At 46.1% G+C, this 21,793-nt stretch overlaps 5 protein-coding genes across 5 annotated transcripts; 1 reads left to right on the forward strand and 4 right to left on the reverse strand.

Annotated features, from left to right (window-relative positions):
* Positions 1–3,591: 3,591 nt before the first annotated feature.
* N7478_008797 (putative C2H2 finger domain protein) lies at positions 3,592–5,001 on the reverse strand (the record flags this gene model as incomplete). The annotated part of the gene is made up of 1 exon (XM_056925011.1): positions 3,592–5,001. One exon carries the CDS (start codon positions 4,999–5,001, stop codon positions 3,592–3,594), a length of 1,410 nt encoding a protein of 469 aa, XP_056777737.1.
* A 2,415-nt stretch (positions 5,002–7,416) lies between these two features.
* Positions 7,417–12,227, reverse strand: N7478_008798 (pleiotropic drug resistance family ABC transporter; the record flags this gene model as incomplete). Its single annotated transcript, XM_056925012.1, has 5 exons — positions 7,417–7,840; positions 8,013–8,473; positions 8,545–10,029; positions 10,094–11,606; positions 11,704–12,227. The coding sequence occupies 5 exons, from the start codon at positions 12,225–12,227 to the stop codon at positions 7,417–7,419; spliced, it is 4,407 nt and encodes a 1,468-aa protein (XP_056777738.1).
* Positions 12,228–13,291: 1,064 nt separating this feature from the next.
* Positions 13,292–15,018, reverse strand: N7478_008799 (arylsulfotransferase family protein; the record flags this gene model as incomplete). The annotated part of the gene is made up of 3 exons (XM_056925013.1): positions 13,292–14,271; positions 14,336–14,401; positions 14,454–15,018. 3 exons carry the CDS (start codon positions 15,016–15,018, stop codon positions 13,292–13,294), a joined length of 1,611 nt encoding a protein of 536 aa, XP_056777739.1.
* Positions 15,019–15,658: 640 nt separating this feature from the next.
* On the forward strand, positions 15,659–17,623 carry N7478_008800 (MDR family MFS transporter; the record flags this gene model as incomplete). Its single annotated transcript, XM_056925014.1, has 6 exons — positions 15,659–15,791; positions 15,864–16,175; positions 16,243–16,760; positions 16,831–17,152; positions 17,204–17,328; positions 17,432–17,623. The coding sequence occupies 6 exons, from the start codon at positions 15,659–15,661 to the stop codon at positions 17,621–17,623; spliced, it is 1,602 nt and encodes a 533-aa protein (XP_056777740.1).
* Positions 17,624–18,348: 725 nt separating this feature from the next.
* Positions 18,349–20,638, reverse strand: N7478_008801 (alpha-L-arabinofuranosidase A; the record flags this gene model as incomplete). The annotated part of the gene is made up of 8 exons (XM_056925015.1): positions 18,349–18,696; positions 18,749–18,856; positions 18,910–19,064; positions 19,119–19,538; positions 19,599–19,788; positions 19,841–19,957; positions 20,015–20,467; positions 20,519–20,638. 8 exons carry the CDS (start codon positions 20,636–20,638, stop codon positions 18,349–18,351), a joined length of 1,911 nt encoding a protein of 636 aa, XP_056777741.1.
* Positions 20,639–21,793: the final 1,155 nt, after the last annotated feature.

Consider the following 21,793-nt stretch of genomic DNA (forward strand, 5'->3'; position numbering starts at 1 on the left):
CACCTGAATCCTGCTTCTGCTCTTCAAAGCCCCACGGTGGTTCTAAAAGCAGTGAAGAGACAAGAAACAAGTTGAAGCGAGAGTGCGTCGAGTTGCACACTTGACCTGATCCTTCGAAGGTAAATGTTCAACTTCCCATAACAACGACATTTGTTATGAAAGCAAAGGAAGATAAGCATGATAAGTGGGCATGAAATTTGGATCACGAGTGTCAAAAATCACTTAGCATGTTGTGATTCGACAAAGAAAACAGGCGGTGATATCAGTGTCTCTGAACTGTCGTTGGTTATCCCTTCAGATCTCGGATGTTGCGAGAGCTAGAAAACCTAGAGAGATAGACTTTGTAATAGAAGAAGGAAAGCTGAGGCTCAGGTTTTGAAGGATTATGGAATCCTGAATTCCTCTCAATGCACATGGTTATAGGGTTGCCTTATCGCAAGAGGCGTCCTGCTAGATCGTGGGAAAGAATGCTGCCGACTCAATATCACTCACTGCCTGACAATACCTGCATGATAGACATGTTAAATAACGTGAGCCACATATGCATCTCTCTGCTATATTGGTAGTATGTGACAATTTGGTTGTTCAGCTGGTGATAATTTGATAGAAATATGTGGAGTTCACAATGAGCGAAAGCCCCAAAGAAAGGCAAACTTAACCAAAAGATTGAAGACACAGCGAAGCGAGAGTATGTGCCTGCAAAGTCCCACTCATAATAGAGGCCTCAGGGCTGTTCACATACCACAAGGGTCCGAGGTATGCGAAGTCTAATTAACCTCAAACAAGTCCCGAAAAACAAAAACAAAGATATTTCGGAATCTATCCGTTCGGCTCCATCATTCAGTCAGATCAGACATTATCAGGTCGGAAATAATTAATTTTTTAATCAAGATCCAATGAAAAGTCCAATGTTTGCGCGCGGAAACAACCTTAAAGAGATTCCGCGGCCTATCCCGCCGCGGCGCAGCCTCGTCGTCAAGATTTCTGTTTTTGTCCATGTACAACGGTGGAGTACTGTCACGGACCAAATGAGCTTGTTTTCCACGAGGAAGAACGAAGAATTAAGCCCTGCAAAAGATATATGATCGGATGGTAGCTACCGATGCGCTAGGGGCTTTTCCCTGGGGTTTTATGGGGAACTGATCGATCGGTTAGCCGTTGTTTAGATTAGATGCTGTTGAGATTTGTACTTAGAGACTTAGAGTAAGGCACCGATAGATTTTGGCACTCAACTGGTCAACTTGAACGTCGGGTGCACTGTTCTTTGCTGGCCAAGTAGCATGTGTACATACACACTGAATATTGTTTTAAAGGCTCCACCCCCCAACTTGGTTATACTGTGAACTTGAATCGGTTAATCCTTGACATAGCAGAAAATATTCCATACGTAGTTCCATTAATTAGGGGCAATTTATATCTCTTCGTCTCTATTTGGCGTTCGCATTTTCAATTTAGATTAGCTGGTATTCCGAGTCCAAGCTGAGAGCCTAACATCCTGCCGGGCGCTGAGAACGGAGCACTACGGCTACGTGGCGTCCCCGCCAAAGTACAACAATATTCCATCACAGATGATGCATTTCAAATAGACCTAGACTGCATAAACTGTGGTCCGAGCGAAGTACTTTCCAAATCAATAGCGGAAACAATTTAGCCCGGGAATTCCGTTATGGCAGACAGTACTACGGAGTACTCCATACACTGACAGGTGAGACGGGGAACATTCGCGTCTTAGCCCCCTGATCGACAAGATCAACTCATGGTCCGAGCAAACCCGCGGGTCAAGATTTGGAATTTGGAATTCTGGACGGCAAAGCGAGTCTCCATATGGCTTACTCCACATCTCCAAGACTAAATTTGCAAGAACCATGGTTCCAGAATCAACCTGACTCGGTTGCATAGGCAAAATCCGCATGACTGCCTACACCGTCCCAACAATGATGATCGGACCCAGAATACTGGAACAAAGGGGGAATATCGAAAGGATCGAACTGGGAAGAGGGGGAAATACTCGGGTAAGATAAGTAAAAATAACAATATTAGAAACGAAATGAAAGCGGGGCTAAGGCCATCATAACAACGAGTCGGATTTCAGTATTGCTAAAGCCGTTGTCTGGGCTGAACGCATAATGGAGTAAGGAATCCGAACGGCCCAATCAGAAGTTAGTTATTGAAGCCCCGAAACGGACTAGATCCCGATAGACCGTAAATCTTAAGCAAGAGAGTTACAGAGCACATGTACATTGCCCATCGGATGCAAAGATCCCGATATAGGAGAAAATTAAGATTTTCTAGAGAAAGAAAAAGCAAAATGTAAAACTTTGATCTTGCTTTGTACTTCGCAGGGCGTGAATAAGTTCAATGCCAAGTATGTACAGTGCAACCAGCAGGCATGGATTGTGACGTTGCAGTATCTACAAATAAGATGGCGCCTAGGCCATACAGATTCTCTGAAGATTCTACTATACTGTCCATAAAAAGAAAGGCTAATCCGATAAAGGAACATGTAATCTGGGGCAATTAGCTCGCAGCCTTTCCCTCATTTGGCATGACGATGCATCCAAAACACAGTAACAACGTGGCGTTGGAAAAAAACGTGGACATGTATGCAGTGTCACGCTGCATGGCACTAGGAATGACCAATAAATCTTGGAATTTGCCATTGGCCATGTCGGACCAAGATACCGACACATCTCAAGGTTTACTGTACATTACAATAGCGTGGGAGCGAAGGAGCGAAGGATCATGAAATGAGCTTCATGTCGATCCACAAAATAGCCTGCTCATCCTGGCGTGGAACAAAGTGACCCTTTGACTCCTGCGCCTCCTGTCATGATTGCTTGATAATTATACGCCACGGGGAAAGTTCTAGAGCTGATCTCGATCTGATTCCTCCGTATCAGGACAGGACATACAATTTCGGAGTTATGGTTATTTATGCTGCCTAGAGCTGCCTTGTTTTATCCTTTCATTACTCAGTACGTGTATCTGTAATCATCTTGGACCCAATCTGCCTTATGAGCTGCCATTAAATGTACAACTCGGTGTTTGGATCCGGTTTGAGGATCGTCACACGTTCCGTGGCAATGAAGGGTGTTTGCCAAGCTCCATTCGAAGCTATCCCGAATGTGGTGGTGTCAGCGACTTGGAGATACCATTGGGGCTCGGGGACCTTCACGCATCCCTGGTTAAACATGATGGCAGCCACCATTGACCTAGTGATCAATATATTGGGCAACAGAAAGATGAAAAAACAAGCAAATTACGAAAGAGAGCTGTGCAGTAAATTTTGTTGATTCATCATCGTGAGGATGTCCAGATAGAATGTCTAAGCAGTAAAAACTAAGGGAACCAAAAAAACCTATCAGGAATACACCCGATTAAAATTATAATACAGGACAGTAAAAAATGCATCTTGCATCTATAAATGTTATAACTTGGATCCTCAACACCAAACAACTTGAAAAAAAAGTAATATCAGAGCCCAAAATTTAAACACAGTAAAAGTTGATCCGAAACCCGGCCCAATAGATAAAACACCAATACCATGATATACTGAAGTTGAATGGCTCGCAATCAGCCTAGAAGCAAGGCTTATAACCCAACCCCCAAAAGTGACGCTAGTCGACATTTGCCCTCAACAAGAGTCAGAATACCTTCATTAAGCCCCCACTCTTGCAGAGCTAAATCCTCAACCTCGTCACCCAAAGCCTCGCGATCTTCTCTCTCAAAGTGGCGTCCAATATGCTCCATGCGTACGTCCCAGCTACCCTCACCCGAGAATACCTCATTACAGAACCCACAGTAGCTCTGGAGTGGTGGAGTCCGTAGCCCGACCCAGCATCGCTGACGCACTTCCTCGAGACTAGCTTCGAAAGCGGCATGCTCTGCATCCTCTGGGGCGCGTTTACGCCCAGACTGGAGCCAGGGCGCATGCATACGACGTTGATGTTGCGTGAATAGATCTTTGCGGTTGAAATCGTTCGGTTGGCCGGGAGCAGGAATATTGGAAGTGGTGCGAGAATGAGGAATAGGAGAAGAGGATGTAGATGTAGATGTAGAGTGAGCATGGTGGATGCTGCATTTGCCCACGTCGCAGCGGTAAAAGCCTAGCTGGAGATGCTGGGAAGTAACATGGCGCTTCCATTCGTTTTTGGAAACAAAGGTGCTTTCGCAGCCGTAGGGAGCGAAACTGCAGACGAAAGTCCTGGGTGCACTGCCTGACCCGGTGTTGCTAGCTGCACCACGACGGCGGCGGTTCCGACCCGGCGCAGAGGTTGGGCGACGCTCAGAAATAGATTTGCGGATACCCTTTGAAGCGGAAGTTGTCCCTACCGGGCGACCCTTCGAGCGACGTAGCTGTGATTGTGGCTGTGGGAAAGCCATAGGATCCGAGGAAAGTGGGGAGGACCATTGTTGCTCTGGAGTCACGTTGCGATCCGACTGACTACCGGACCAGGGGTCGAAATCTGCTTCAAAGGGCGAACGGTGATCGAGAGGAATATCGAAGGTTTGAGTTCTATGGAGGACCATAGAGTGATCTATTTCGACGAGTCCGTTGGGCGCGGGGTATCCGGTTGACTCGTCGACGGTGGAAATGGCAATCTCGTCCTGGCGATATCCTGGGGAAGCGATGCAATTAACTCCAGGAATACTGCCGCTATTGCTACTCCGAGGACTTTGTGGGTCTGAGATTGTAGAGATTTCGCTATTCCATGGGGAAATACCCTCTGTATAGCTTGAAAACTCAGGGGGGAAATAGCCCATGCCAAAAGGTTGATTCTCAGTCTTCCACCAGGGTTGCGGGGTCAAAATTTCAGCGGATTTAGCCTGCTCAAAAGGAGACATCTGAAATTGAAATTGCGAAGCGCAAGTCACAAAAGGGTGATCGGAAGGTAAAGAATGATCATGGGCATCATATGTTTCATGGTGGTGGTAGTGGCGGATGCCAGACATCATGGGGACGGCGTGGTGAATATCTGTAAATGGGGGGTAGGACTCCATCGTCGATTTGTATGAGTAGAGTGATGTTCCTTTTTTCCTTTATGTACTTTGGTTTAAAGCTCTCCAGGAGAAATGTAGATGGATTCAAAGGGAATCCTGAAGAAAAGGGTAAAAAGGACTCGGAGTGTGGGATGAAAAAGGAGCCGTGACGAAGGATTCTCCGGGTATAAATAATGGACTGCAACTTGTCTGTGACGAGCTCCATCCAGGTGAACCACATTGGCGGGACCAGTGCGTTGCATCGGTATATGGGTGTTCCTATTGCCCTTCTAACGGCTCATAAAAGACAGCCGTGGATCTGTGGGGCTGGAATGAGCCTCAAGAAGCCTCAGGCTGGGTTTGGAGTGGACGTGGGTCTACAAAAATCATGGAATTAAAAATCAAATTACCCTGCGGGAACTAGGATGAGCTAGGAGTACAGTAGTTTGACCGCTGTGAAACTGAAGCTGAAGCTATAACTTTTTTTATTCAAAATAGAAGCAATCGATGAACCGCCCGAGTTGGGCATAATATGCCCTTGTGATAAATGCCATATAATGTATTAGGCGTTTGTTCCATAAAAGGAAAAAAGGGATAAAACCCTCCTTAAAACCTATAAATTAACCCTCTTTTCCTCCCAAGCTACCAGTTGTCAGACGGTAGATTGTTTGCCCAGAAAACCTTCGTTTACGACCAGTCCAACCAAAAGACGCCATGAACGCCCGCTCTCCACACCAAAAGAAACAATTTCATTTGTCAAACTCCAGCAAACTAAACCCGCATCGTTTCTCCCTTCTCCACTATCCAGACACCCCCTCTAAACCCAAAGTAGAGTATGTACATAGCGCGGGAGATCGCACATCTAGCCGGAACTGGTTCTTGGACCCCAAAATCTATAACGCGAAAAAGAAAAGAGAGACCCACTCCCAGTGTACGGATACGTTTGACTATTCTCCCCTACAAATTCAATCGACGGAGATTTCCACCCTTAAGTAGGGAGACATAACTCGGATTAAGCACATTTACTCCGTTCCGTGTCCTGACTCGCAAGCTCTACCACCTACCCAAGTCAGTCGAGGCCCTCCCCATTCACACCCTCATTAACCCGCACCGACCAATCTGCGCCCGGGCCCCCGATGAAGCAGACACTGCGAAATGGCGTCTCATTCTTGATTTCTTTCCATAAATGGTCTCCAGTTCACTTGTTCCCCGTGTTGATCATTTTTAATCATGATCTGGTCACCGAGGTACCGACCCGGAGTCTGCCTGGCTTTGCCCTAACGTTCGTTTTGGGTCACTAAAGCCAATCGCACGTCTCTCGTAGCGAATATCAAGCAAGCATGGGATCCTCTCCCGGAATCTCGGGTCCTTCACCGTCTTTAGATGTTAATTATTCCTGTAACTCCTCTTTGTTATTGTGTTATTGTTTCTTTATTTCTTAGATCGACATCATCGCAAAGCCCGCTGTCTTCCTGACCCATCATTGTGTTTATTTTTAGCATTTCGTATTTCATCGCGAAGGTTATGATGTTCATAAGTCCGTTACGAGATTCGACCTCATGAGTCATGATGGAACATTCTAAACATTCCTTGATTTCAATCCTGCAGTAGTGTGATGTAGTACTATGTACTCCGTACATCTTTCCAGAATAAACGGTATACTGTATACCACGACTACGACCCCCTGTGATCGACATCAGCCGTATGCAACTAAGAAAGCCAGAAAATCACCACTAGCGCACTAACACAATTCGCTGAATCAGTGTTTGTACATTAGCAGGACTAGCAGCAAAGAAAAAATAAAGAAAAACACAGAAAAAAAATAAAATAAACGGCCCCCACATATCGCTTCCCCTTCCCGCTCTATGAGTGGCTTACACTATTTCCACCATGCGACCTCGAATACCCCGAAGTTGAGCCGCTTGGCTAATTTCTCCAAACGATCGGGTCGAAGTCTAACTCCATTAATTATTTCTTATTATGATCGTGATTGTGGATCGAGTATTACACGTTAAGAGGGAAATTGAATCCGATGCTTATTTTATTTCCCATCGCCTATTCTAGTATGCTCATCATCTTGGCACGTGTAAAGTGTGGATATGCGCTAATGCACGCTCGGATCTGGAGCGGAGCCGGAGACGGAAACGGACTTGGACATGGTACAGGATAGGGATGATTTGGAATTATAGTAATGAATGATATCACAACCAAAACCATAATTATGTTAATAAAGGTTGTTGGTATTTACAAACTTAATGCAAGAAAGGAAAACGGACAGCAGTTTAGAACAAAATTTAAAATTTAAAATTAAATTCAATAAAAAATTCTATTTGATAAACTTCTTACTTTCGGGTCCTCTGGTCTAGCCATCGATCAGACTGAAAATTAAAATCCGCCCCCACGAATCGATGTGTCATGCGCCGCCTTACCTCGCACTCATGCTTGCTTAACCTTGCGAGACCAATTCTTAGGCACCCGCACAAGCCAATACAAGAAAATAGCCATGAAGATATTAAACACGATATAGACGAAAAGCAAGCCGATATTCCTCCAATGATCGCTGAAATAAACATTGATAGCCGCTAAGAACTCATCAGTCGTTGAGATGGAACATAACTGACAATCAGACGTCGCATCGGGGTTTAGTAATGTAGCCCGGTAATTTGTCTTGTATGTGTCTAGGAAGCTGGAGCAATTTTGTCCGGAGGGTGGGCTGATGGTTAGGAGCTCGATGCTGGAGCATTTCGCCTTGCTTCCTGATAAGCCGGTTGAAAGGACTGCTGAGACGAGGTAGGTAAAGGGCGAGAGTCGGTACATGAAGATCCAGAACCGGGGCAATTGGGTGGGACTTGCGAGGACACTGCAGCATACCCAAGTAAGTAAATGACCGACGATGAAAAAGATGAAAATAAAAATAATAAAAACCACCAAAACAAAGGCAGAACCAAGTTTTGGGGTTGGTTTTTTGCTAGTCGCACCAACCAATTTGAGATAAGGGGTAAGTGGAGATAGATAGATTGAACAGTACATACCCATTAAAAACCAAACAAAGCGAGAACATCAACTGCGCAATATTCGAGCCCGTTTCCGGCTGATCAATACCAGCGATCATCATCGAACTAAACGTCGATGTAAACATCAAGAAAACCAGAATGAGCAGGAACATTGTCCCGCCCCGTTCCGCCTCCGCGCCCGGTGGCGCATTACGATAGAGTCCGATCGGATAGTACCATGAGAAATAAACGGGGACGGCCATAATGACATTCCACGGCAGCTCGGTGAAGATGCTAGCCAACATGAATGCTTTCCAGGAGTATGCTTTGGAAGGACGCTCGCGGACTTCGTACAATGAGCGCTGGACACAGAAACTCGGCATCATTTGTTGGACTAGATTGGGGAAGATGATGAGAAGCATGAAGATTGCGAACATCTGGTTTTGGAGTCCTTGTTGACTGTTTGGTTCGCGCCAGAAACTGAATCCGATGAATATGGGCTGTGAGGGGGTAAGTAAGTACATATATGTGTATTGAGAAACTGATATCTATTGAATGGGATGTTACTTACCGGCAGGATACACATTGCAGTTTTCGAGTAAAGATATCCTGGACTTCGGAAATATTGCTGATACATTCGACGAATGCAAATGAGGAACTGGTACCAGATTGGAGTTGCGAATTCGCCGTATCCAGTTGCTGTTGGGGCTTCAGGTTGTTGGGATAGCTTCTCTCTCATCTGTACGAGTTCTTCGCGGACAGCTACTCGTTCGGGACTGTTAGTCCATTCCTCAGCCCAGTCGCGGTCTGCATGAGAGCCTGGCGCAGCTCCAATAACCTCAAGCATCCATTCTGCAGGGTTCGCATCCTTTGGACAACTGATTGAGCCCTTGTTCTCAAAATACTTAATCAAGGTCTCCATGTTGGAGCCTAACTCTCCGAAATACACAGTGCGGCCACCCTTAGCTAGGAAAAGCAAACGATCAAACTCTTGCATCAGAATGGCAGACGGCTGATGAATGGTACACAGAACAGCTTGTCCATGATTTGCAAGCTTGCGCATCAATGAGCAAATCGACCATGCTGTCTGACTATCAAGACCGGAGGTCGGCTCATCAAAGAAAAGAAGCAGATCAGGCTTCGCAGCAATTTCCACTCCAATAGTCAATCTCTTGCGTTGTTCCACGTTCAACCCTTCACCCAATACACCAACGATTGCCTGCGCGTACTCTTCCATATTAAGCATTTTGATAACTTCTTCGACGTAGGCAATCTTGTCTGCGTACGGAATCTTGTGAGGCTGGCGCAACAGGGCACTAAACGTAAGTGCTTCGCGAACAGTACTGGTCTCTAAATGCAGATCTTGTTGTTGAACATAGCCTGTTTTGCGTTGGAAAGAGCTATCGCGTTGACGGCCATCGACAAGCATTTCACCCGTGATCACACCCATGGTGACTCGATCAGCAAGCACATCTAGTAATGATGTCTTACCTGCCCCCGTCACTCCCATAAGTGCAGTCAGAGTTCCCGGCTTAACCCAGCCATCTACACCATCAAGAATGCGACGAGGATTGCCCTTGATTTTGATGTCATAACAGACATTCTCCCAATGAAAGATCGAGGTCTGTTCAGCAAGATGCGCAGTTTGGTCTTGAGGGTCTCCGACCTGATTCTTCTCCGAAAGACCGCTTTCTGAATCACCATTTCGAATCTTTTTCGCAATGAGAGGGATCTTGCCACGTGGGAACACCAAGATCTCACCCTTGGAAGGTTTAGCGCGGATGAACTCGCTGGTGATAATGTAGAGTATCAGGAAAAAGACATAAAAGGCAATGAGAATCCCGTAGTTGCGCCACATATGCTCTTTGTAGTATTCGTAAGTCGTGTTAATGTAGGCATCTCCATCGACAAAAGTCTGACCAGCGACGGCACCTTTATCGTTGCAGATTGTGTTTATGCGGGGCGTGTTTTCATATCCTGGACCCTGCGGAACATAAGATTCGCAATCGAAGTGTCGGCCACTGAATTCATTGACCATCAATGACTCGAAAGCGTACTGGGAGACGTCAGTATCTCAGCTGATTACGAAGAACCTGGATTATGAAGAATAAGGTACTTACCGCGATTGGATTTAGCCAATTCAACCATCTGAACCAAGGATGCATATCCCTCGTCGGAATAGCAAAGCCAGTGTAAATCACAAGAATCATCATGAAAATCGAAGAAGGGACCATGGCTTGAGCCATCGCGCGCGAAGCAGCTCCAATCCATCTAAAGATATTCGACATCACCAAGGTCGTGGTAAAAGAGAACAAGAAGAAAGTAAAGAAATGACCCGGTGTTCGACGGAGGTGAGGAATAAAGTAGATGATAATGTTGAATGTGATGGCAACTAATATCTTGGACGGTAGTTCCACGATATAAGAGCTGATAGCTTCTGCGGATGGATGATACAGTGCATATTTGTAATGCTTCTCAACAATTGGTCGCTGTTGCCATAAAGTGAGAATCTCCAAAGAGCTAGCGAATGCATTGAGCAGAACGGCGAAAAAGAGCAATGCACCCCGCTGGAAGAAACTGGACGTGTCATCGGGTAGATTGATAAAAACCGTGGAAATAATGATACCCATGAGTGTATTGCCAATCACGGATGCCAGGGTCATACTCAGATCTCCCTTTAAACGCAAGAATCCGCGCCAGAGACACAACTTGACTTGCATAGGATAGGAGAGGGTATAAGGAGAAGCAGCGCGGGCACTCTTCACCTTCTCAGCAGCTCGGGATTTATTGAATTCCGCAAGATGATTGCCTCCAATTGGATTGCGAGAATTCTTCTCCTCTATCTCTGCTATGAGTTTCTCTCGCTCGGGACTTCCCTTCCAACGCGCAGCAAATTCATCCGGAGTTCGAGGGACTCTGTTCTCATAGCCTGGCCGAGCCTGACGTTCCGACGGACTGGTGAGAGATGTCAGGAAATCCGCAGTAGTTTGGCGATCCGGACAATCAAATCCCATCTCGATAAAGAAACGGCGTGCATCGTCGGCTTTACCAAAGTAAATTTGTCGTCCTTCGTAAAGAACAATTGCCTTATCAAATAGATCATAGATAGACTGGCTAGCTTGATAAATAGCGACAATTGCCGTAGTCCCGCTATAATCAGTCGACAAACGAATGTTCTTCACAAATTCCAAAGCAGTCGAGCTGTCAAGCCCACGAGTACTGTTATCCCAGCATTGCAAAGGACTTCCACACAGTGTGGTCTCTGCAATACTAACGCGCTTCCGTTCGCCACCCGAAACACCACGGATATACTCATTACCCACTTTGGTGTTCATAGTATGCGAAAGACCAAGCATTGCCATTGTGACATCTCGCATATGCAAGGCATATTGATCTCGAGTAACGCCTGAGAGCCGATTACTCGGGGTACGAGCCTGAGCCGCGAAAAGCAATGTTTCCCCCGCAGTTAACTGAGGAAAGTGGATCTCTGTTTCAGCCTGATAGATCACTTCTCCACGAAAGCGACTGTGCATTTGATCCCAGGAGATTCCTTCGTATTGCACATCTACTCCATCTCCAAGGTATAGACCGTGTGTTTCGCCGGCGATAGTCTTGAGAAAAGTAGTGCATCCACTGGGTTAAGCGAAAATGAACAACTGGTTAGCAAACGATGACACCTTTTCTGCCTCCCAAGACTCTTCTCAGGTAGCAACAAAGAAAGCAGACTCACCTTCCAGGACGACCAAGCACCACCACCATCTCCCCATGATCTACGATCCCCTCAAAGTCTCGAAGAATATCAATGCGCACCTTTTGTCCCAATCCCAACATTTGCTTCGCCCCATCAAACATCTTCAACCACACATTGGCAAAATTCAATTGATAATCCGCCGCAGTCCCATACCCAAAGACATTTAAATTCCGAAACGAGACACCTGCTGTGCGACGCGGAAAGCGGTCGGGATTCCGGGTCATTTGCAGGGTGTTCCGAACCCATTTTCGGGAACTGAAATCGGGCGAGAGAGGATCTAACTCGGGATTCTTGGTTGGATCGAGAAAAGTGTTTATCGCATCGGACGAGGAGGAGCCCGAGCTTTGTTGCTGTGAGAGACGCGAGAATGTGCGTGCTAGCTTGGTGATTTCCTCATGTCTTGATTCTTCGAATGCGGCTTGTGAATCGGATTTTTCATTGTCGTGTGTTTCAAAGTCGGATTTGGTTGTGGTGGTGGTCTCTTCTGTGGCATATTCTTCCATGTTGTGGACTGTCTGTGCAGCTGCGGCTCCACCTCCGAATGGAGCTGGGGGGAGAGGGGCTGCCATAGTGTTACAGCATTGTTTGTGGGGGGAGGTGTGTTTGTGAAGAAAATGATTTAAAAGGCCAAAGAAAGCTCTGCTATATTTTTTTTTCTTTAAGCAAGAGCACTTTCCCCCCCGGAAGTCGGATGTAAAGAGATCCGAGTGTTGGTTCACCTTGATGTCAAAGCATGTGGCCCGCCTTACTAGTATCACGGTAACTGAACAAGGGTCTCAACAGCACACACTGTATGTAGATCTACTTTATCACACACTACTTTATGGCAGAGACTAGTGGTACTAGTACCTTTCTTTTGCTCTCGGAAGCTCAAGTTACCGCAAATCGGAGAACGAGTAAGCTGTCATCCGAATGCTATTACCAGTATATCCAAGGTCTTCAAATGTGCAAATGGCATCAGAGAGCACATTCAACTTTAACACTCGCTTTGCATCATGATTGGTTCCGTATTCGTATCGTATTCGTGTTTTATCTCTCCGCATATTATTTCGGTTCGACAAAGTGGAGAGACCCACGGCTGACTTCCCCGCTGCATTGGCCTCTTTGGGATAGCTCGAGTCTGGATAATGCGAGGATTTATGCTGCGAGTATGATCATAGGCGCTTAAGAGCGGAATACTAGTTGTTTATCTAATGTAACTTCAAGTTGTTGCTGATAGGTAAGCTACCAAGTTCTACAACTTGAACATGGTCTCTACATATTATTGAATATACTTGCACCTAGTAGGTACTGCTGGTCCATATCTAAGCAATCTCCTAATATCACATAATTACTTCTTTAAATTCTACAACTTTTTATTTATTCTCTATACGACAACCACCATGTGGCATGTATAATTCCCGATCTACCTACACTATACAACTTGAATATACATAGTACTAGGTAGCCTAGGTAGGCCAGTCACAACGCCACCAACACCCTTACTTCACTTACCACACACATCCACGCCACCTCAAACCAATAACAACCGCTCTCAATCATCTCAATCATTGTTCCAAGGTTAGACTCACGCCTGGAAAACAACCTGTTTCCAAAAACCCCGATCGGCCGAGTTCGGCATAATGACCTCAGCACTAGGAACAGACGGAAGCACCTGATCCCGAACACGAGTTATGTCCGTGGTGCGCAGAACGCGCCCACCAACCGAGACCGCCTCAGCAATCACTCGCGCATAAACATGCCCAGATAAAAGGAACTCAGTCTCAAATCCATCCCGTTCAGTTTCTCCCAAGAAAGATCGCGATCCAAACCGGTCGGTCACCGCATAGAAGCGCCAAGAGACAGTCTCAGTATCACCATTCCACGAGACATACACCGCAGTACCGGATGGAGTTCTTTGCGCAACAATAGCCGGTTCTTCATTGGGGAGACCAGTCCAGTTGAAGCGATAGGCACGGTAGTTCTCGACGCCTTCACCGAGCAGGCCTGAATCCATGTATGCGTGGAAAATGGGCGTACCGTCAGCTTTGAATTCGGTCATGGCGCCCTCGGATCCCCAGTTGACGAGGACGTTGCCGTTGGGAAGGAGCTGAGTGCTGCCTTGTGACTTGGCAAGAAGGCTATCTGGAGGCTGGAAGGCTTGAACAATCTCCGCAGTCCAGGTGGCCGTGTTGATGGATATGATCTTGCCTTGGGAGTAAGGGAATGTGTGAACTTCGTGGCCGCGGTGATTTTCAGTGCCATGGGCGGAGTTATCGAAGAGAGAAATGATTTCTTCGTCACCATTGGCGGATACATATCGTGCATGGTGCTGGAAACAGAAGGCGACGTTGGGGCCAAGCTCAAAGTCGGACTTGAGTCCACCGAGACGCCAGATGATTTCGCCTGTAGTACCATTGATCTTGTGAACGGCGCATGCATCGCGTGCGGATATGAGGTAGTCTCCAGCGGCATTCTTGTCAACAGAGTTGATGTGGAAGTAGTCCCACGCGTCTGATGAGTTCCATCCGGCACCAGCCTGTCCTGGGTTCAAGGGGAGAACGGCCTCTGAATTCGAACATTAGTAAAAGCGCATCGACATACCGAGAGGGTTGATTAATAGGCAACTTACCATCGGGACTAACATGCTCCAGACTAGACCACTCAAAGAGAAGCTCACCAGTTTCGATATCCAATTCTAAATAACATCAGCCACTTATCCAAAACAATCACCAGCAGCAGACACATACCTTGAATGATCGCATCAACAATCCACTGCTGATCCGGGCTACCACCCCAACGACTCAAATCAATCGGAACAGGCTGATAAACCTGAATCAAAGCATTCACCCCATCAACAGAATGAAGCTCATGCTTATCCATAAACTTATGATTTCCCGCACGCAGCTCACGAACAGTCTCATAATGCTGATTCAAAATCGTAGCATGGCCATGTCCATGTCCATACGCAGGGTTATGATCTCCCTCAAAGCTATACAGAACATCCTGACCCTTCCAAGTTCCCTTATGAAAGTTCGCTGCCCAGATAGAAAAGTACGTGTATCCAGACCAGACGAGCTCGCCATCATCACGGAAGATATACGGCCCTTCCTGGCGGGGACCGTGGTGTTCTGGATCAAGGAATTGGCCCGGGAACGGAGCGACGAAAAGATATCCCTTCTCGACATCCTGAGATGCAGGGATCGTAATGTTAAGACGAGGTGGTGCCAGGTCCGTACGAGATTTGAATTGCCAATCTGCACTTGCGAGGCGTATCAGTGCAGATGCGCTGAGGAGGGTTTCAAGAACCTTCATCTTGAGTCGAAGGTAAAAGACTAGACCAGCGATCAGTTTCCATGATGCTGATTTCGATTAGAAGCATAGGGTACATTAACCTTAGTTGGGTACTCTGCACTGTATCTAGGACAATTCCTGTACTATGATACTTGGTAGAGATATTCTTGTAGTATGACGATTACTGAGATCTTCACTGGAACATTTCCAAGCCCGGAGGTTGCGGGGCTTTTATATTTCCACTCGAACTAATTAATAACCTACAGAATTTTAAAACGTCATTTCCCAGGGTTTAAAACAATCATTTTCACATTCAAGTTTCTATGTGTGTGATAATGTCAACGACCCATCAGATGTCGTGCTTACTGAGTATAGCGGGGCTCTCGTCCCGCATTTCCCAATAAGGTGCCCGATGCTTGGACATTCCCCTCAATAACAGCCAAGAGTCACTGCACGGAAGAAAGTTCTATCGCACGAAAAAACCCTGCCGAATTTTCGGCTAGATTCGCGTGCTAAAAGCTGTGACAGACATTGAAACTTTATTGACAATTTTTTATTTTGCGCTGATCTGTATATCCCCGCGGTAATATCTCGTTCTTTTTTGTATAGAGAAGAGGTTCAAGTCCAGGGAATTAATTCGCATACACGCCCAAAATTGAAGATGATCGAACAAGATCAAGAAGCGGGAATGACCCCGGCTATTCCAAATGAAGAACAACCTCTTCTACAGCCTCAACCTACCCCGGTAGTAGCTACTTGGAGTCCACCGAGAGGATTTCTCTGGATCCAACTTGGTAAGTCTTAAGCTCCCTTAACAAGATCAACATAAGCCTGCAAAATCTACAGACCGCTAATAAATCCAACAGCAATAATGTCAAATGTCTTTCTTGCCGGATTTGACGGAACAATCACTGCCTCAACATACGCCGTTATCAGTTCAGAGTTCAACGCCGCTAACACCGCGTCGTGGCTGACAACCTCGTACCTTATTACGAGCACGGCTTTCCAACCACTCTACGGTCGCTTTTCAGATCTACTCGGTCGCCGAGCTTGTTTTTTTACAGCAACAATTACATTTTTCTCGGGCTGTTTAGGATGTGCCATGGCTAGAGATGTGGTCTTTTTGAATATCATGCGGGCATTAACTGGTATTGGTGGGGGTGGATTGATGACAATGGGTAAGTTGCGCCTAATGAGCTCAGCAGGAATTCTAAGGAAGAAGAAACATTAACTGACGTTAAAAAGCTACAATCATTAATTCAGACCTAATTCCATTTCGCAATCGCGGAATGTACCAAGCTGTTCAGAACGGCGCATACGGGTTCGGTGCAATCTGCGGGGCATCATTTGGAGGAGCCATCGTTGACACAATTGGTTGGCGCTGGTGCTTCTTAGTCCAGGTCCCTGTATCTCTGATCGTGCTGGTACTGGGACACTTTGTGCTCAGGTTCCCTCCCAAGGAAAATATCGAGGGCAGCGAACAAAAAGGTCTCTGGCACCAAATCGACGTGTCGGGATCTATTCTGCTCGTCCTGGCTCTCTCGACACAACTTATTGGATTAAGTCTTGGTGGTAATGAGCTGCCCTGGACTAGTATCTGGGTTATTCTACCTCTAGTCGCCAGTATCGTCTTTTTAGCTGGTTTCATCACCATCGAGGCGAATACGAAAGCTGTCCCTCTTATTCCCTTGAAGATGCTACGCGGTCTACACCCCGTCTCGACCCAGATTGCAAATGTTTGTGTTGGAATGGCTGCCTATGCTGTAAGTTACACCCAACCCACTTGACCCAGAAGAAGAAGAAGAAGAAGAAGTATACTAACTAACTCTCCAGTTCCTCTTTACGCTCCCGCTTTTCTTCCAGGTCATTCTCATGGAAACCCCCACGAAAGCCGGTGCCCGACTAGCTATTCCTTCGCTAATGACTCCACTCGGTGGCCTCATAGCCGGAATAGTAATGTCTCGATGGGGAAAGCTAGCTCAACTTGTCCGCGCCGGAGCAACACTAATGTTCATTGGAAACTTTCTCGTAACCTTCCTCGGCTTCGATGACTCAGGCTGGAAATACTTTGCATATATCATTCCCGCAAATCTAGGACAAGGAATCGTTTACCCTGGAATCCTGTTCACATTTCTTTCTGCATTCGACCATAACGGTATGTCTCATCGATATAATTTATATTAACCGCGCTAACTAGCTCGACTAGACCACGCTGTCTCAGCTTCAACCGTCTACCTCATTCGATCCCTAGGCACAGTTTGGGGCGTCGCGATCACTTCCGCAATAGTTCAAAACACACTATACTCAGGCCTACCGGAGGCCTTGAGTGGAGTACCTGATAAATGGAAAGTACTATCCCATCCCATCATTCCAAAATATACAAAGAGAAATGGAAAAGAATGTCATGCTGACCTCACGTCTGTTTGATTTCTAGTTGATCGACGAAATCCGTCACTCTGTCTCCGCAATTCATGATCTACCGGCTGACATCCAAATGCCCGTGCGAATGGTGTATTACCATGGTATACAACTTTCCTTCGCAGCTTCAGCTGTATTCGCACTCATCGCAACAATCGCTTCTCTTTTCACTCGTGGAAAGGGGCTCGAACGTGGTAGTGAAGCTTAAGCTTACTGTACATTACTCGGGCTTATCCGATGGCTTAACTAGCTTAGCAAAAAGGGAAGCGGAGCACGGTGAGAGAAAAGCTCGGATAAACGAGGGTTGAGGCGGCTCTACCTTATAGCGAAATAGCGGAGCTTATTTATGGAGATACTGTGCGTGGTTGGTAAGTTGAGCTTGTTTTTGCAACTTTGCCTTGTGGGTCGGAGGGAAGTCCCTCGATAGTGAGGTGAAGTGGAGACGGCCGTCGAACTGCGATGTAGATTGGTTGGGGTCATTGTTTTGGGAGAAGAAAAGCTGCTGGACTCAAATTGGCAGGTGGTATTTATTTTAGATATTTGAATGAATTTTGCATTGGTGAATTAGACTGACCCGATGACTTGGTTCACGTTCACACTGGTACGGCTTCGATAAGACAGTGGATGATTTCGCACATGATAGGAAACAAAGAAGAGGAGATATTATATCTCGGAGTTCAAAAAGTGATGGGTCTCAAGAAGAAAATTGGAGTCTTCTCTCTCTCTCTCTGAACGTTATGGTCCATAGTTATCTACTACGTCTCTACGAGCGCTAAGATCGTTCACTGAGTAACTCCCAGTTCGACCTTCTGTGTTTAAAATGTCTTCATTTTTTCTATGGTCTCATTATCAGGGCCGCGATGTAAAAGGATGCCAGGATAACCACGACTATCTCAATTGGAATTGAGGCTTTTCGCACTCATGCTCCACTCATCAATTGGTAGTAAGCACCGCAACACTCAAGTTGGGCAAACTGAAGTTGAAAATTCCACTCTTACCAGCCTTGATTGTCGTGGTCTTTGTATTGACAATATTAGATCCTCCCACTTCGTTCATTGAGTATGCATCCGGAGCAGTTAGAACAGTCAAGTCAGCCGTCGTTCCTTGCTTGATACTCTCGAATGTCAGGGAAACGGGAACATCAGCGGTGCTGTTGTACACAGCTCCTTTCCAAATGTGCGAGTTGGTCTTCTTATCAAGGCCGGACACATAGTAAAGAGGGCCGAAGGCATCTTCAGATGTTGCCGGGAGCGTATTGGTCATATGGTTGTGATTGAAGAGCTACCAATATTAGTCAATAGAAAATATACATGAAAATAGTAGTGTAACCTACATCATAGACATGCCAGCTTGTAGAACGGGCGGTGTTATCTGGATCAGCGTCGAAGGAGATCATGGTCGGGCTCCATTCATAAGCGTCGAGATTCATAAAATAAGGCGCCTAGAACGCGTTAGGTGAGTTATACAAATTTCAAGAAAGATTCATAGACTCACATATGTTGTTCCAATGATTTTATCAGCGTTTCGCTCTGCTCCGATCAGGAACACAGCTTCAGCGACTGAACCAATCCACCAAGGATACAATGAGAAAGTGAAATCGCTCCAGTCAATACCAACTCCATTGTTGTACTCGGTAGCAGCAATTTCACCTGTAATAGTTACAGTTAGCTTATAGTGTCATCGCTAATTAAGAACAAACTTACCCAGCAAGATGGGGTGGGAATCGTTATAGCTATCCCACATATCGAAAGACTTCACAAAGTTATCCGGGATATCATAAAGATGATAATCACCACCTGCAGAACCCGGTAGTGTCATATCGATTGTTGACGCAAGAACTTGAATATGAGGGTATTTTTTCGAGATAGCATCATTGAATGCGGCAAATCGGTAGGCCGTGTAGGAAGCCAAGCCGTTGTTCAGGTTATCTTCATTGCCGACCTCGACGTAATTGATAATCCATGGCTTGGGGTGTCCATATTTCGCGCGAAGGGCCCCATACTTGGTATTGACAGAACCAGTCAGAAACTCAAGCTCGTTGAGAGCATCTTCAACGTAAACACCAAGGTCGGCTTCAGGAACGACATCTTCGTTGAGGGCTAAGCCACTCCAGACAGCGAGGACTGTGGGTAAGGGTCAGACGAAGATCTTGTGTTAAATAACATACAATCCAATGTACTCACTAGGCTCCATTCCGAGATCATCGCACCACTCCATGTACTCCACGAGACCCATTCCTCCAGTTTCTTCGTAGCCCCAAGTGGTTGGTCGTCCAGGTCTCTCTGTCAATGGTCCAATGGTCTCATTCCACTTCCATCGACTATCGATAGTTTCTCCCTCGAGGTTGTTGCCACCGGGAAATCGAAGGAATTTCTATCCAAATGAGCTTGGTTCACTGACAATGATAGCTTCAAGTGATACTAACCGGGCCTAGATCACTCATAGCCTGCATGAGATCAGTCCGTAGGCCGTTGGGGCGATTTTTCCAGGTTGGTGGAAACAAGCTGATCAAATTGAAGTCCAACGAGCCACCAGATGCTTTCTAGAGGACGATATCAGTGAATGTAGAGCAAGAAGCGTAGTTTCGGTCCAAGCTTACGGAGGAATCAAATTTCAGTGAAAATGTATTATTCGAATTGGAAGCCTTTGCATTTGGCGTAAGCGTAAACTCGTGTTGAACCCACTTATTGGCAACACTCTTCGACTTGATCTCAACACTGGCCAGTGTTTTTCCAGTAGTATTGGACTCGAGCGATGCCGTAAAAGTGCCGGAGTAAGACCCCTTAACATAGAATGATCCGGAATATTTCTGAGGTCGTACATCAATTCCCCAGAATCCCTCATTTGTGAGACCGATCTTGCCCTTACCTTCCACGGTGACTGAAGTTGGAAGAGCAGAGGATAATGGCGCACTGAGGTTCTGAAGAGTCAATTTTGACTCACCCAACGTAAACCATGCATCAAGGTTAGATGGGTAGAGGGAACTGCCTTGGAAGGCTCGATTGCGAATCAGCTCTGCATATAGACCTCCCTCAGCACAATGATTGATTTCCTAAGAGATGTCAAAAACGGAGCTCCAGTGGAGGATAAGAGGACACAATACCTCCTCCATAACACCATACTGAAGGTTAGTTGTGGCATTGCCTCCAGACTTCGCGACTGAGATGGTATAAGCCGCACCATATGATGCCAGCAACGGCAAAAGCAGATATTCACGCAACATGGCACTTCTTATTGAATTCACATGCAATCTGTTGATCTTAACCCAGCTTGAAGAGGCCGAATCTTGCAGTTAGACGACGAGTCGACCGGGTATTTATGCAAGGAATGTTCATTGAAAAAGGGGTCTATGCTGTCGATTGAGCACTAATGCCAATCTAAAACGACTGTTGACCCCTCACCTTTACTCGTGTTGATCTGGAGAAGATGTTCGTTGATGGTGATCACTTCCGTTTGGATGGCTAAATCACCGGCTCGATCGCCAAAAGGCAGATAACTGCCAACATCGTGCATCCTATTTAGGTAAAATTCCATGAGGAGTGCAGCGTGTAAAGTATTTCCCCTCAGGGGTGCATTCCAAGGCAAAACTTAGGCAAAATACTGCAGTATTAGTCTAGTTCTCATTCTAGATATGACCGTATGATTCGATTGCTTGGGAGGTTTGAACTCACGAGAATCTCTTGGGCTTACATTCGGTATATTATACATCGGAATATTCAGGCTATGCCTTATTGTGACCCTTAAAGACCCTGAAGATGATTTTCTTCGGCCACCGGAAAGGGGGGTAAACAAGGAGTCCAAGCGGGGAATTTGATTGATGGGGAAAATCATGCTGCTTTTCTCCGCATCTGCAGAGCCTCCACTTCCCGGTGTCTAGAGTTTACTTGGAACGCTCGGCATTGCTCAATATTGACATATTTTCTAGAAACAATCTCATCTCTTTGGCATGGAGTCTATATCATATGATGGAAAATATCTAAAATCGAAAACTGTTGCCGACGCTTAAGAAATCGCCAAGTTTGTACACTGAAAAGGGAAAAAAAAGCACCGCCAATGAAGATACCAAAAAACGCCCAAGTGAGTATTTCACGTAAAGAGACCACCGCCAAAGCAGAACTTTGGCTCAAAAGAACGTTTCGACATGTACGGTGGAAAACTAAACAAGCCCGACTCGGGCCTATTACATACAGCACCTCCAAGATTTTCTAGCGAGGGGGCATCGGAGCTTTCAGCTGATGTTTCAGATGCTTCTCGAAAAATGCATGCTTGATCTGCCCTTTCGACCATCTGAATAAAGGATTCATCATTTATCTGTCGCCTTGGGCAATACAGTCCACCGTAGAGTTTGACTCGGGGATGCTTTCGTCGACGGTAATAG

This window comes from Penicillium angulare (genome assembly GCF_028827245.1).
Source record: "Penicillium angulare strain IBT 27051 chromosome Unknown utg000005l_segment0_segment0, whole genome shotgun sequence".
NCBI classification, from domain to species: Eukaryota; Fungi; Ascomycota; class Eurotiomycetes; order Eurotiales; family Aspergillaceae; genus Penicillium; species Penicillium angulare.